The sequence below is a fragment of the Gopherus flavomarginatus genome, chromosome 8 (assembly GCF_025201925.1).
Source record: "Gopherus flavomarginatus isolate rGopFla2 chromosome 8, rGopFla2.mat.asm, whole genome shotgun sequence".
NCBI classification, from domain to species: Eukaryota; Metazoa; Chordata; order Testudines; family Testudinidae; genus Gopherus; species Gopherus flavomarginatus.
In genome coordinates this window covers 87,209,934-87,222,534 of record NC_066624.1, presented here as the reverse complement: position 1 = coordinate 87,222,534, position 12,601 = coordinate 87,209,934, and the positions used below count along the sequence as shown (strand labels likewise).

General features: G+C 39.2%; 2 protein-coding genes across 3 annotated transcripts in view; one reads left to right on the top strand and one right to left on the bottom strand.

Moving 5' to 3' along the window:
* The window catches only part of MED12L (mediator complex subunit 12L), a 276,235-nt gene that overhangs the window by 118,065 nt on the left and 145,569 nt on the right, over nt 1–12,601 (bottom strand). The gene's annotated exons all lie outside the window — the stretch shown is intronic.
* Nucleotides 4,028–6,484, top strand: P2RY13 (purinergic receptor P2Y13). The gene is made up of 2 exons (XM_050966085.1): nt 4,028–4,114; nt 4,720–6,484. The coding sequence occupies exon 2, from the start codon at nt 4,735–4,737 to the stop codon at nt 5,746–5,748; it is 1,014 nt and encodes a 337-aa protein (XP_050822042.1). The 5' UTR covers nt 4,028–4,114; nt 4,720–4,734; the 3' UTR covers nt 5,749–6,484.

Sequence of the window (12,601 nt, the reverse complement as noted above, 5' to 3'; positions counted from 1 at the left end):
TGATTTTCTATTCAGGGCAGAAACCACACCATTTCTCTATTGGCTCTGTGTCTCCCACCAACCCTCTCCCCACCCCACCCGATGCCACATAGTTTCAAAATGCACACTGTGAAAAGAGGAAAAAAGTTAAACATGCAGTCACCATTACTTTGTTACTAGTTGCTCATTGATTATTATAAGTGTGGGTTTGGACTCCACAATTCACAGCCTCACATACTCCTCCCACATAATACAGCACACCTTATAAATCAGCTGCACCCAAACTGTCCTAGACTGCCCATGAACGGAGTCCCTAAAATCCTGGCTGTTATGAGTGCAAACCAAATCACATGATGCATTTGGTCCATCGCTTGGTTTAATGTCTGAGTCCAAGTCACAGCAAAGGGTGGCTGGCTGATTGTATTAGGGATCTCAATGGCTGGCAATCAGTTGGACACAGTGTGCTCATAAGGAGGCTGTACTATGTCTTCATGCTAAATCAATGGAAATTTTCACCCATTGCTGGTTGGTGATGAAAGTGAACTTCTTACAGAGTAGGAACTCCAGACAGTCTGTTATGTTCTGGGGCAGGGCATTCTTATTGGGGCTGCCTCTGTAACTCTCAAGCCCCCTCCGTTCCACGACATGCTGTTGGGTCTCTAGATGCCTAAATAGTTCCTTAGCATGCATAGATGGCTGGCCTCAAACAGGAGTTCACACTTCCACTCAGGGACCTCAGAATAGCAGTGTTCTCCAGAGCCTACCCTGCCTGACAGGACTGAACAATCATAGCTAGTAACTAGACTCTCATAAGTGTGCCCCACAGAACTCCTCCCCCATCCCACACCCCACCCAGAAGGGGATATAGAAATAATTTGAATTGGATTTTCAATCTGTCTCTTACCGTGATGTCTGCTAGTTTTTAATGCTGCCCAAAAGGATATCCAAAATGATAGTGTTTTTGGTGTGAAAAGAATAGAATACATCCCATTGATAAATTCTGACCTTGAATTAAAGCAGCCCCCTTCATAAACTGTGAAATTACTTTTTATCGTGCTCAGATAATAATGTTCTTTTTCTCTATTTTCAAGGCCCTTCCAAACACATGGTATCAGGAGCCTGTGGATGCAGACCAATCTACTGTGAGGTAAGAGGAAGAGAGTCTGATGAGCTGGTAGGAGACCTGCTACGTAAAATTTATTAGCAGGTACAGAAGGACCACATAGAGTACCATAAGGATGCATGCAGGGTGGAGACAGAGACAGAGGCTGCCCAGCGGGAGGAGAGACCAGCAGATAGATTCATGGAATATGACTGCAGGTTGAGGGAGGAAGACAGAACACAAGAGAAGGAGCCATTCAAGCAATTAAGCCTGCAGTCAGGTAGCTATGAGTGCAAGTAAGTGCCACCTTCAACTCCTGCACCTGACCCACAGCCTGAGTCTCCTCTCCATTATTGTGCCCTGCACAGCATTTCTGGTTCTTACAACATGTAAATACTCATGTAAAATAAAATGTTCAATTTGTACACAAAGCTACAACCACAAGTTTTATTATATGTAATACTAAAAGTGGCACAAACTTTCATGAGTGTCATCCGATACCCAATCTCAAACTTTCATAATAAAATTTTATTAACTCATCACAGTATTCCATAAACTGTTTGCCAGTATGAATAAAATGCATAACCTACCTCCATACATTTCATCAAAGTGTTTCAAGAATTCATAATGCACAATACCAACTCATTTACAAAAATCTTCCCACTGCTGGCTCACACTCATAGAGATAGCAGCCTCAACTACCATTTCATTTCCCCTCATGTATGGGACAGTGAAAGCACAGTAAGCACACATTAGTCATGACAGGTGCACTGACGGCCTTTGTATACTGGTTCAGCAATCCTGCAGTGCCCAGAGCCCATTCCTGGTGAAAAGATTCCCATTCTCCTCAGACACTGGGCAGAGTGCAGTAAGCCACAATAATGCTGATTGCATGATGACACTGGCATCCAGATGCTTTTGAAGGCAGTGCCCATGGGATTTCAGTCTGCTAAATGCACATGCCATCACCATTCCACAGCTACTGAGTATATATAGTTGAACCTTCTTTTGCCAGGTCCTCTGAAAAATAGTGTATGGTTTCCAAAGCCATGTCAACAGTGGGTAGAGTCCCCTAGAACAACAGTGGGGATAGTGACTCCATTTATAACTATGGCATTGAGTGGGAACAATGTCACAACTTCTCCATGAAGGTAAAGTCCAATCTCCGAACACCCTGGCATTGTGCACCCTGCCAGTGCATTCCCGTTAATGTCCATGAATCTGCTCCTATGGTCAACCAGGGCCTGCATAACAATGGAGTATCCTTTGTGATTTATGTACTCATGTACATCTTGAAGTGGGCACAAGAGTCCCATCGAGGGTCCTGGTGCAGTCTGGAAAGCCTATTCTCTGAAAACCTGCAATTATTTCAGGAACATTTGTAATGCCCTCCAGGACTCTTGATGCACCCAAAAATGATCACCTCACAAACCTCCACCACCACAACTCCCACAGTTGATTTGCCAGCTCCAAATTGGTTAGCCATGGACCTGTAGCAGTCTGAGGTATCCATCTTCCAGATGCCTACAGTGACTTGCTTCTAGAGCACCTTGGCCCCCCTCAAGTGTGCACCCTAGTGCTGAAGGGTTGGGGCAAGCTGCTCATAGACTTCCAAGAACGTTTGCTTCTTCACATGAAAGTTCTGGACCCATGTCTGCATTCTGTGAGACAGTTGTTTGTGTTTCTCCTTGATGCAAAGCCACTCCTTTTGTTGATTTTAATTCCCTGTAAGCCATGTCGTCAGTCACCCCTCCCTCTATCAGAGCAACAGCAGACAACTGTTTCGCGCAAAACCAGGCAAGGAGGCAACGGCAGCATGGTGATGAGAGGGACATGGTCATAGACTTCTCACAAAGTACGGGCCGGGCAATGCACCCTGGCAATGTGCACATCATGCCGATGAGCTCTGCAAACACGCTGGCCAAACAGGAAATGAAATTCAAAAGTTCACGGGCCTTTTCCTGTCTACCAGGCAAGTGCATCTGAGTTGAGAGCACTGTCCAGAGCGGTCAGAATGGAGCATTCTGGGATAGCTCCCAGAGGCCAATACCGTCAAATTGCATCCACCCTATCCCAAATTCGACCTGGCAAAGCCGATTTCAGCGCTAATCCCCTTGTCGGAGGTGGAGTAAATAAATCGATTTAAAGAGCCCTTTAAGTAAAAAAAAAAAAGGGCTTCGTTGTGTGGACGGGTCCAGGGTTAAATCAAGGGAACACTGCTAAATTCAACCTAAAGTCACAGTGTAGACCAGGCCTAAGAGTGAGAGAATCACAGGAGAGGTACAGACATGAGGCCTGAAACTTGTGGGGGTGTACTCAGAGACCAGAGAGGGGTCAGAGTTGGAGCTAATCTAGTAACCATGACAGCAGGTTTATAACTCAAACCTTGAGGGTTTACATTCCTTCCAAAACTCAAACTTGGCGATCATATTTGGAGATTGTTGTTACCCATATAAACGTCTATTCCTTTTTTGACTGCTACTCAGGTCTCAGTATCCACGATATTATATGGCAATAAGTTCCACAGTCTAACTGTGGGCTGTGTAAAAAAAATTATTTTTTTGAGTTTTGAATTTGTCATATTCCAATTGTATTGGCTGTTCCTTTGTTCTTGTGTTATGAAAGAAGAAGTTGAATGATCTACTACTCTGTACCATTGCTTATTTTTTTAGTTTTATCATAACAATCTTATTCACCTTTTCTCTTAGATAAAGAGTCCCAGTCTTTTCAATCTCATTTCACATTAGAGTTTTTTGGCCTTTTGGTCCATTTCTAGTTCATAGTACGTATATTATTTTAAAATGAAAGCTAATGATTAATTGAGTAGACACAGAACGGGTTAACTAATTCAGTGCACGAAAATGAGGAAGGAAAATTAAAAAAAAAAACCACACTCCACATTTATCTTCCGCTATGAAGACAAGTTTCACTATTTTGAATGTACCAGTGAAGGTAACAATCAGCATAGGAACAGCAACCAAGTATTCCTTCAAACACAAAGGAGAATTTCTTTTTACCATAATCTTTATACAGGTACCTTCAATATCCATATTTACTGAGATGCATTAAATATAGACTATGCTAATAGCTTATACTGTATGTCTTCTGCTCAGATGAATGTTTTAAAATTGTGCTGAGAAATGAAATACAGTTTGCATTAAACAAGAAATGTTAAAAACCTGAATGCTATTAGTAACCCACAGCATAGTTATTCCCCTTAGAACCTGTTGCTTTTAAGCCCTAACCTTGATAATTAAACTCAACAGGTTTTTTCTTTTTTGTTTTTTTTGGTTGTTTGTTTTTATGTTGCATGGGAAGATAAGCTGTCTTCTAGCCACTTGGCTGTGATACCAACCTATTATAGTATATTAACGGAGTCCTATATTAATGTACTATATGCTATTTCTAATATATTAGAAAATAATAAAAGTAATACAGAAAATATCTTTTTCCTTAATGTTTACACAGGAAAAAGACAGGATTAACTTTTGTAGGAAACAGAACACAAATTTGGTCAACAGATGCAGTTAATGCAATGAATATGAAGATATTTCTAAATGTATTACGCATAGGTCTGTAGCATGTCACATTTTTAATATTAAACTTCTCACTTTTTAAAAAATAACTTTCCTCCTCAGCTTCTGTTTTAAACCATGAACTGGAGTAACATCACCACCACCAATGGGACATCATCTTTCTCTGGACAATGCCACAGAGACACTAGAATTGCACATGTAGTATTCCCAATCCTATACACTGTCATTTTCCTCACTGGAGTTATATTGAACAGTTTGGCTATTCGAGCTTTTTTCCAAATTCAAAGCACCTCAACTTTCATCGTCTACCTCAAAAACACATTGGTTTCTGATTTCATAATGACTCTTATGCTTCCTCTGAAAATTCTTACTGATTCAGGACTGGGACCATGGCAACTGAAAGCTTTTGTTTGTCGCTTTTCAGCTGTGATATTTTATGAAACCATGTATGTTAGCATAGTACTACTTGGACTTATTGCTTTTGACAGATTTCTCAAGATTGTGCGACCTTTTGGGAAGTTTTGGGTACAAAATGTCACTGCTGCACAAATTCTTTCAGGTCTTGTTTGGCTTTTCTTCTTCGTCCTCTCCTTGCCAAATATGATTTTATCAAACAACAAAGCAACACCCCTTTCTGTGAAGAAATGTGCTTCTCTGAAGAATCCCTTAGGACTGAAATGGCATGCAGCTGTCAACTACATATGTCAGTTTATCTTCTGGACTGTGCTAATTCTAATGCTTCTATTTTATGCAACTATTACCAAAAAGGTATATAATTCTTATATAAAAACTCAAAAGAAAGATAGCAAAAGCAAACAGAGGATTAATGGGAAAGTATTCATCATTGTAGCTGTCTTTTTCATATGTTTTGCCCCATTTCATTTTTGTAGAGTACCATACACACTAAGTCAAACTGGCAATACAAGTGACTGCAATGTACAGAACCTATTATTCATTGCTAAAGAAAGTACTCTTTGGATAGCTACTACAAATATTTGCATGGATCCTCTGATATACATAATCTTGTGCAGATCGTTTGTAGAAAAAGCATTCTGTGTTAAAATGAAAAAAATTAGAAGTACAATGCGGGAAAATACAACAGTCCCCTTGGATACCAGAATATCTGTATAGATTCCTAATTTGGTGTAACTTTATAGCTTTCTGTAATTCGCACAAAAATATTTGCAGGGAAGTTGAAGGATACTTTGTGTCAAGATGTTTTATTCTAGAACTGAAACTTAAAGGGTCGTTCTCTGAAATGTGACTTTGTAAAAATGGCATAATGTAATTTTATACTATCAAAAGTACTCTGCTTAATAAATAAAACGCTGTTTCTCTAACTGCCAGACCCAAAAGCTCAGCTTGCAGTCCAAGATCTAAGCTGGGTTCTTTCCACCTGATGCATCATCATCTCAACTAACAAAAAGTTCAGCCAGCCAAACATTCCTCAATGATATCTGTGCAGCCACAATGTCTTCATGTTGTACCCCAAGTGATAACCATTCAACTTCACTTCCCTCAGTGGGGTTGCACAAGTGGGTTAGGACACAGTGAAAAATCACGTTGATGGTAATGCTTTAGGTGGAACAGAATCTGGTTCACACTCTCACACTGCTGTGTTGGCTCCACAGGGCTAACAGGAGTAGAAAGCACTAAAAGCTTTTTGGTCACTAAAACAAGTAGATAAGAACAATACATACAGTAACTGGAAATGGTGAATATGAAGATGGACTAAAAATACTTTACCTAACTTGGATAACAAGAGGCACATGGCAGAGCATACAAATATTTAAATTCAATCTACTGCATACGAGAAACCAGGTATACTTTAGTATAAAGTTTACTGCCATCTAAAATAAACAGCAGATTTTTGCCTATTTAATATGGACGCTCCTATTCAACATTAAGGTTTTGTTGCTCTTAACAAATGGCACTGTTGGTTGTCGCTTACTGTATATGGAACCACAAGGCAGGGGAGAGGAAGAAGAATTTTGCTTGATACAATAAGTTATGATGAGGTGTAAGAGACAAGTTATCCCCCATCCCTCCCCCTTTGCACATCACATCTCTCATTTTCTTGCCTCCTCTCCTCCATCACCCACTTTTCTCTCCTCGACAGTGCAGTGATGAGAAAAGAAGATGACACTTGTGTGTGGGAGACAGCCCTAGAGCAACAGGAGTCAACTCAGGGGTATGAGGCGCACTGGAATCCTCTTCTCCCATAGGTCCATGCAGAGCCCAGGGTTGCAGTGTCTTAGGAATACTAGGCTGAGAGCTGTTCAACACCCATGAGTGGGTAAGACTGGAAATATGCCTCCTGTCCCTCACGATGAACATCAGTCACTTGACTTCAGAAACACTGTGTGAAGAGACTGGAATACGTAAGATCGGATAAGCCCTCTCCTCCCCTCACACCCTGAACTGCCTGCCAGATTCCACTCATGGAACTGCTGATGCCATACTGGGCCACTGATTCAAATACAAGATAGATTCAAAAGGAACTGAATCCAAGAAGTTGTCATTCTCTTTCCAGTCTAAAGGCTGGCAACATTTGTTGTTTAAGCAACCAACTGCCTAATGACTATTGAGTTAAAATGCTGAACTAATCAAACAGTATAAAATAATATTAAAACTTGCCAAGTTTCTGGAGCGTTTTTAATTCCTTCTGAATGGCTATACCCAACCCATCCTCGGATACCATCTGCCATCCAGGAAAACAAACCAAACAATCCCCAGAACACTCAGTTAGTTTTGAAGTGAATTTTTTTTTTTCAGAGGGGAAGAATGCAAAACATTTGTTCAGGTCAACTCAAAGTGCCATTTTCAAAACGAAATGTCAAAATGGTTTCTTTTGAACGTGTTAAAATTAAAATGATTTGACATTTCCAAAACATTTTTTTTTTGGCTGATACTATTTGTTGAATTCAGGTCAAGTTGAGCAAATAGTGTCAGCACTCTAAAAAATACATTTCTGGCAACCAAAAAAACAAAGATTACCTGGTTCTAACCACCAAGTCTTGGGTTGGTAAGTGACAATTTTGCAGGGTTACCTTGCAAGGACAGAATGCATCAGAATTCAAACCCCTCAACCCCTAAGGTGTTTTCCATTTTAATCCGGGTCAGCACTTGCAGAGGATCTTCGCAGCCCTTTTTGAAGGGCTGTACAGTATGTGGATATCTATTTTATATTTGTGGGTTGTGATGTTGTGAAGCAACCTGGCAGAGGGAGTGGAATGAACTATTTATTAATAACATTTCTCCCCTTCATTAGATAACTATAATTAATCCTTTTTTTCCCTTCTGTCACTATTTTCCCCTAAAAGCATCAGACACTTTATATCATTGTTTGGTTGCCTTCCACTTTTCTCCCTGGGTTATTTTCAGAACTTCTGATATCCAAGGTAACCTTTTACAGCCACACTGGCTGCTATTTGGACTCTTCTCTCCCTTTCCACCTCCCTTTCCCCCCCCCCCCCAAAAAAAAAGCAGTTCTAGACTACTGTACCTTAACTACAGCAGCATTTAGGAGTTCCCACCACACTGCTGAATTAAATATGATTTAGTATTTTAATACTTGTTACTTATTCACTAGATATGTTAATTCCACAAAATGCACCTTCCTGAACTATAATAGCTTTGTACAGTTGAGGCCAGTGAACACATTCTTTCAAGTAGTTCTTAGATTTGAACTTCTCTATTATCAAGGTTTTCAATCAGTTCCTTCCTCTCAGTAAAAATTGCTGTTGAGCGTTCAATTGTTTCTCCAATCCTTAGCAGAATTATTTTGATTGCTTTGGCAAAAATGAACATATGACCATAGTTATTTATTTCAGTAGTGCCTGGAAGTTAACACACTCTTCACTGTTCACATATCTAAAGAAAGGTGGTAGGAAAGAGGCAGATGATGGAATACGCATTATTGATCCCACACACACAAAACCATTACCGTTATGGCTAATGCTAAATTTAAAAAAAATGAATAAGCAATTCATAGTAAATTAGAGTTAGGCCCAAACCACAACACTGTACAACCACTACTCCCTCCACCTCTAATTCCTGTATTTTAGGGGAACTTTGGACCTGATTCAGAACCAAACTTTGCAACTCAGACATCTCTTTGTAAGGGGCTGTACCAGAACTCTGAATGCAAACAATTCCGTGAGTTTCAGGAATTTCAGATATGGATCTATTTCTCAGTCTAAACTGTAATTTGAGCTTTTCTTCAGTGTAAGCAGATAATGGGAGAGAGTCATGTCATTCATTGCACAATATCTCTGTGATAAAGCTTGATGCAAATTTCTAACAGAAGTTGAAGGAGAAGGAAACTTGATTTTGCCTTATATCATCTGCTGTTTATGAAACACTGCAGTTATTTTAAAGCATGTGTAAACATATGCTGGAAACATACACTGCACAGCACAAGTAGCAAGAAGATTGCAACTAATGGTGGGTGTAACCACAATATAAACTGAGTTGTTCCTGAAAACAGGGGTGTGCCAAAGGTTTTTACAGAAGTCTGAATCAGCGTTTTTAGCTGCCTTCATCTTAAGACACGGACCGAGAAGCAGAAATACGAACATTTATAGTATAGAAGAGCAGACTTGTTGCAAAAATAAAAGACACCTAATTTTTGCTCACTTTAGAGAGAAGTATCTGTTAGGCTTTGAAATGTTTTCAGATTCTCCAGGTTGTTTCTTTTTTCACCTGTTTTTGCAGTTCTGGTTTTTATCTGGAGAAAGGAAACAAATTGTCCAAATACCATGAGAAAAGCTAGCCTTACAGCATGTTGGGAATATTATAAAAAAGCATGTTCTCCTGAGATTTCCAGGCCAATTTTACAACTCAAGTAGTACAGCTAGACCAGAACACTTTTTTGATTAGTCTAACATTAGTTTATAATGGAAATCTAATGCCCCAAAGCTTAAAAGAAAATTCAAACCCATAGCTTCTTTACTGGAAGTCACACAACCTTGTCTCAACCAAGTTGGCATGCACTGATAAACGAAAGAGGTAATGCTGCATTTATTAAGGAATGGACAAACTATCTGAGATAAATTTCCCCCTAAACCAAAATTTCCTGAAACTCACTAACTCTCTCCCCCCTCACACACACAGAAAGTCCAATTTTGTTTTTAAGAAAGCTTTTCCATTTTCACAACTTGCCTCCATCCTTTCCACTTCTGTTTGAAGCTGCAAGCAGAAATGCTTCAATACCACAAGAGAAGACACTCATGAGACTTGGACTTTACCACAGCCAGGAAGTACCAGAAACCTAACCACAAAGCCTGTTCTTTTTCAGCTCTCTTTTGCACAATGAATGGAGTTATATAGTTCAGATAAAACAAACAAACATTTCACACTTCTGGTGGCTTTACCAAACCTGACCTTTTTCACAAATGTGATTTAACAGGGCTGGCTGGAGCATCTCAGACACCAGAACTGATATTAGAGAAATTACCCTGTGTTTTCTTGATACCACAACCACCCAGGAAGAAAAACACAACATGCATAAGATTTTCACTCTAGGTTCCTTTGTTTTGATGCATCACTACTGAAGAAGGGCTTTTCCTTTAATTTGAGCATCAAACGTATCTCTCTTATGTGCTACCACTATGGTGAGGAAAGGAACAAACACACTATATAGTGACCAGCTGACCAATTTAAACCTCATTCTTGTCTGAACTGGAATATTTTTTGTGGTTTGAATTGGTTCTGAGAAATAAACCTGACTCCAGGCCCCTATTCCACTCTCTTCCTCTTCACTTTTACAATACAGCAAATGTATCCTGAGTACTATTCCTGTATGAAGTACTTGCAGTCTGGGCTTCCTGTGTCATTTCCCCATAACAGCCACTTGAGTTTATTTTGCCCATTTTTAATCTATTCACTCACAAGTCATTTTGTTTTCCAACAGAAGCATTTTTAAGAGGGCCATGCAGCTGGATTCTGCAGGAACCCCGCGTGCTAAATACAGTCTTATTTGAATAAGCCCTAATATAGTCCTTGTCTCTGTTCTCAGTGCCTTGTTTTTAAAAAAAGAAAGAATATGAGAGGTGGTCTTTACATGGTATTTCTACTTTTCAGATCACCAGATCTCACTTTTTTCAGATACAGGAATAACTCAATCAGGTATCAAGAGTTCACAAAATGTCCCACAAACAAATTCTAGACCCTATATATACGCCTAATTTTTAAGAAATGGTAGTGCAAATCCTTAGGCAAATACCTCTCTCACTACAGAGCAATACTCTCAATTCATCAGAGATCCAGAAATAAAAGGTTGTGTTGTAGACAGTAGTTGGGAATCCAAGGAAGATATGCAAGATGTTTAACATACATGGTACTCAAGTTTAGAGGTACTACGTGAAATCAATCCTAAGGCAGATATTTGCAGAACCCTAATATTATAGGAATTAAGCCACATGAGTCAAAAACTGTATAGTTCTCTTTCAGAAATGAGGAAACAATCAAGAGGCATAACTCCAACTAGTGATCCATTAACGCTGAGGTGAAAAAACTAAGGGGCTGAAGATGGAGGGAAGACAAAGAGGAGATACTTTGCATACGTTGGTTCTTATTGAAATCCTCTCTCTATTTGCCCCTTTAGTAGGGTAGGTATCAAGACAAAGGTAAAAGTACATGACTTCAGTAAACTAGTAAACAGAAAAATATCATATCATAAGCCAAAACCTACAAATGTCCATTAGAGGAACCTGGACAGGCAGTAACAGAAAATATGTGTATTTCCAATTAACGGAAGGTGATTAGTGGATAGTGCCATATGTACTCTGAGAACCTCCTCTAACGTGGTTATGTCATTGTTCTCCTAATGCACACTCAGTTAAGTCAACATCATCTCTTGAAATGGCACCATTTTCCATAGGTACACACAAAGGTAGGCATGTTTTCATGTTCCACAATAATCTATGGGTGTTACTAAAAATAGAAGAATTTGCTACTTGCAGTCAAAACTCAGGATTCAAAATTATATTAACACACACATCTGGCCTCTGCAGATGAAACACACAGAACTCAGAAGTTTTGCGGAAAGCCACTTTAGAACGGGTGAGGAATCATGCCTATACTGCAAGTTCGGTTCATTCCACCAATTTTCTGTTAAAAACACCATAAATATATCACATGTCTTATCCAGGTGGTAAATGTGTATTAAAAATAAACCTAACATTTGTATTTTCAAAGATGACAATAAAAAGATTTAGTATGAAGCAACAACCTAATAATTGTTCTAATAAAGTTGTTCAAGACTTATGAAATATGAGAATTACTCTATAATCACTAGAATAATATATATACACAAGCACATTCAACCTTTAAATAATCTGAATAATAAAAAAGTTATAGAGTTGGTTTTCAGCTGCTCTTTTCATCAAAATTTTAAATTTCTTTCACACCACTTTCATGACTAACCCCATGGCATTCCCTTTAGTCACTGACTAGCCTTGACAAGCTTCAGCTTGAGAACTGGAACACACATTTGGATTAAAAAAAGCATGCAGGATCTTATTTTTATCCTTTTCATACTTTTATCTCTTTTAGTCTATGTAGTTATTTATACCATGACCACCACCGTTGTAATTTATCACTATTAAAAAAAAAATCCATCGATTGTATTTTGGGGTACCAATAAATAAACCCTTGGACCTTTCTAACAAGCATTAAAACAATGTCAAAGAAATGTAGCTTAAATTTTCATTTAATTTTGTGTATATGTATGCCTATGTGCATGCGTGTCTGTCTGTCCCACATTCTATAGGCACGCTGTGCCCCAAAGGAAGAATTGATATGGGCCTGAGAGCATTACAGAAAAACTCCACACATCTGTACTAATGAGGATAATCCATTAGTAAGGCTTGTAGGCTAGTGAGTGTCTACAACAAGGCCAACTGGGACCTTCTACCCTGCATGGACTTGGGGAAAGCACTACAAAACCTACCGGGAATTATCTTAGTACTTGATAACACTT

Excerpts from the sequence above, each read along its gene's own strand:
- P2RY13 (XM_050966085.1), top strand. The coding sequence starts at position 4,735 with ATGAACTGGAGTAACATCACCACCACCAATGGGACATCATCTTTCTCT.